This window comes from Eimeria mitis, genomic scaffold (genome assembly GCF_000499745.2).
Source record: "Eimeria mitis Houghton genomic scaffold, Emh_scaff6513, whole genome shotgun sequence".
Classification (NCBI taxonomy): Eukaryota; Apicomplexa; class Conoidasida; order Eucoccidiorida; family Eimeriidae; genus Eimeria; species Eimeria mitis.
In genome coordinates, this window is record NW_013574669.1 from 1 (window position 1) to 2,502 (window position 2,502).

The 2,502-nt window shown below is 49.7% G+C and overlaps 1 protein-coding gene across 1 annotated transcript; it reads left to right on the forward strand.

Moving 5' to 3' along the window:
• Positions 1-680: 680 nt before the first annotated feature.
• On the forward strand, positions 681-1,949 carry EMH_0087920 (uncharacterized protein; the record flags this gene model as incomplete). The annotated part of the gene is made up of 1 exon (XM_013501222.1): positions 681-1,949. The coding sequence occupies one exon, from the start codon at positions 681-683 to the stop codon at positions 1,947-1,949; it is 1,269 nt and encodes a 422-aa protein (XP_013356676.1).
• Between the last annotated feature and the right edge of the window lie 553 nt (positions 1,950-2,502).

Sequence of the window (2,502 nt, forward strand, 5' to 3'; positions counted from 1 at the left end):
ACCACCTTGGGGCTGGGGGTGAGGCTGATGCTGTGATTCTGGCACTGACCCTCAACGACGGTCGATACTAGTATTGTTGTTTTCTTCCCTAACAATAATAATAACTCGAGTGTGCTTTGGTTGTTTATTGTGTTTAATAGTGATTTTAGCGATAATCATAGATTTTGGTAGCTAGTTGCAGACGTGAACCAAGTCAGAATAGCTTCGTGATCATACGTCGTAAGAGTTTAGGCCAGCTGTTCATTACAGTCGATGCCATGCCACTCCCAAAAGAAGGCCTGGCAGCTGTGGCCGCAAGTTGTAGCCACCATTAGACACTCATCTTTTCTGCTTACCAAGCCTCATTCAATTTTTGCATACGTTATTTCTTTTTTTTTCCTATTTCCTTAGGCAGTTCACTGGCGTCAATGTAGTGCCTGACCCTGCAACAGGCATTCTACCCTGGATTTTGGGTAGCATCTACGCAGTGGTTGCACGAAAGTATTCCTACCTTAGTTTTCCCCACTAATTCATCTCAACACAAATTTACTCAAACGTCACCGTCGTCCTGCCAACCAGAACCATCTCCCGGTCCTCTGTGTTGCTTTAAGCGGCCGCTCTGCGCTGTTTCATTGAAGTTTTACATAGCGGTCCGCTTGAAGGCAACAATACTCTTTGGGTCCGTCAATTCAGTTTCCATAATGGGAAATATGAGGCGCATTGCAGGCGACTTGTCGCCAAAAGCTTCGGACCCGCTTGAGGTCGCAGGGGAAGGAACAGATCCCTCCCCAGATAACGCAAACAACAGTGGCATCGCTGCCAAGGCAGGTGGAGCTTCTCCTTCCTGGAGGTACCGCGGGAAAAGGGCTCGGGCGACTACGGCTGCAATTGCTGCGGTTGCAGTGATAGTGGTGTGTGGGGTTCGTTACATCATGTCCGGAAGATCTCCATCGTACGTGAAGGCGTCACAGCTGGGACTTGTCGATGTGTCACAGCCGTCACTGGACGACGTGTCAGAGCCGTCACTGGATGATGCGTTACAACTACCGCTGGACGATGTGAGCATGCAGAAGTACATGGACGCCTTCAAGAGAGCAGCAGAGGAGATGGAAAAGGCTTTCCCCCAAAAATCGAGCGTGCGTGAAGCTTTTCAAATACACTTCACACCGTCGCTGGAGGATGGTCAAAATCTATCGAGAGACCCTCTGGCGGTCATCAAAGACCACGTTGCCAAGATGCAAGAATGCGAAATTCCATCTGCTTCTTCTCCGCAGGCGCGGCGGGACTTCGCCCAACACCTGCAGCTACTACGCAGCATTTGCCGGGCAGCCACGCTTCGCGTCAACGAATTAATGTGGTTCTCCGCTAAGGAAGAGCAATTTGGCGTAGCCTTGCCTTTTTCTCGCGACGGCGAACCATCTCGTCACCATGCGTTCATAGACCTTGCAGAATGGGGAAGAAAGGGTTGGTATGCAGCTCACCTCTTGATGCATTGGGGGCTGCCTGGTGGTTATAGCAAACGAGAGGTAGAAGGAGCCTTCGCCCAAAGGCTACAATTGTTGTTGGATATTGAGGAGAGATGTAACGACGCCAACTTGAACGCCCGATATTATTTCATGGAATTTCTTCAACCGTTTGGAGACGGCGCCTTCAACCCCGCTCATGCCCCTGCCGAACACCAGATTCCATATACTGGTGAGCCATTTCGAACAGGAGCTTTTGCCCAAGCAGCTGCGCAGATATTCGGTGAATCCGATGGCACTACGAATTACGCATTCATACGAAAGCTGAGCCGAATTGCAGATAATTGGACGAAGTTAAAAGTGGGGGCAGCTGTGAAGCAGCAAGAGAAGGAAAATGCGGACAATGCCCAGGACAGGCTGAAGACTAAGAGGGAGCTTATGCGAGGACTGCTAAGCCAAGGCATACCAGAGGATGACCTGGTGATGATTGCATTGTTCCTTTTATAGTCTATGAACTGATTTTATTGTGCGTTGTGCCGAGTGACACCACTTTTAGTGCGGCAGGGGTCTGCATCCGTGGTGATCGGCCTCGTTACAGTTGCTGCTGTAGCTAGAAAGTTAAACGCAGTCTTGTATTTAACCCGTTTTTTTGTGGGATCTCCGCCTAGAAGGACGGGGGCACCCAACTATCAGTGAGGCGAGATTTGGTCTTGTCCTCATGACCAGCCAGATTGCAGAACGGGAATTAAAACCCTGTTTCCGAGGAATGCGAGCCCACCGCTGCTTATGCATAGCGCTCGTCAGCGAGAATTTGTTTGCGCTGAGTCGGACTGTACTACGGATGATCGAGCGAATCCAGGCGCAGGCATAGCAGCGTAGAACGCTGTAGTACTGCGCAGTTTGTATTTGGAAACTGAACGTCCGAAAATTTTATTCACTGTAGAGACATCCATGGTTGTTAGAGTTTTCTGTTGGTGCTAAAAAAACGAGGCGGATAACAAACGGGAGCATTAGATATGTTAGGGCCATGCTGCGGAAAAAACATACCGCACCAACTGGT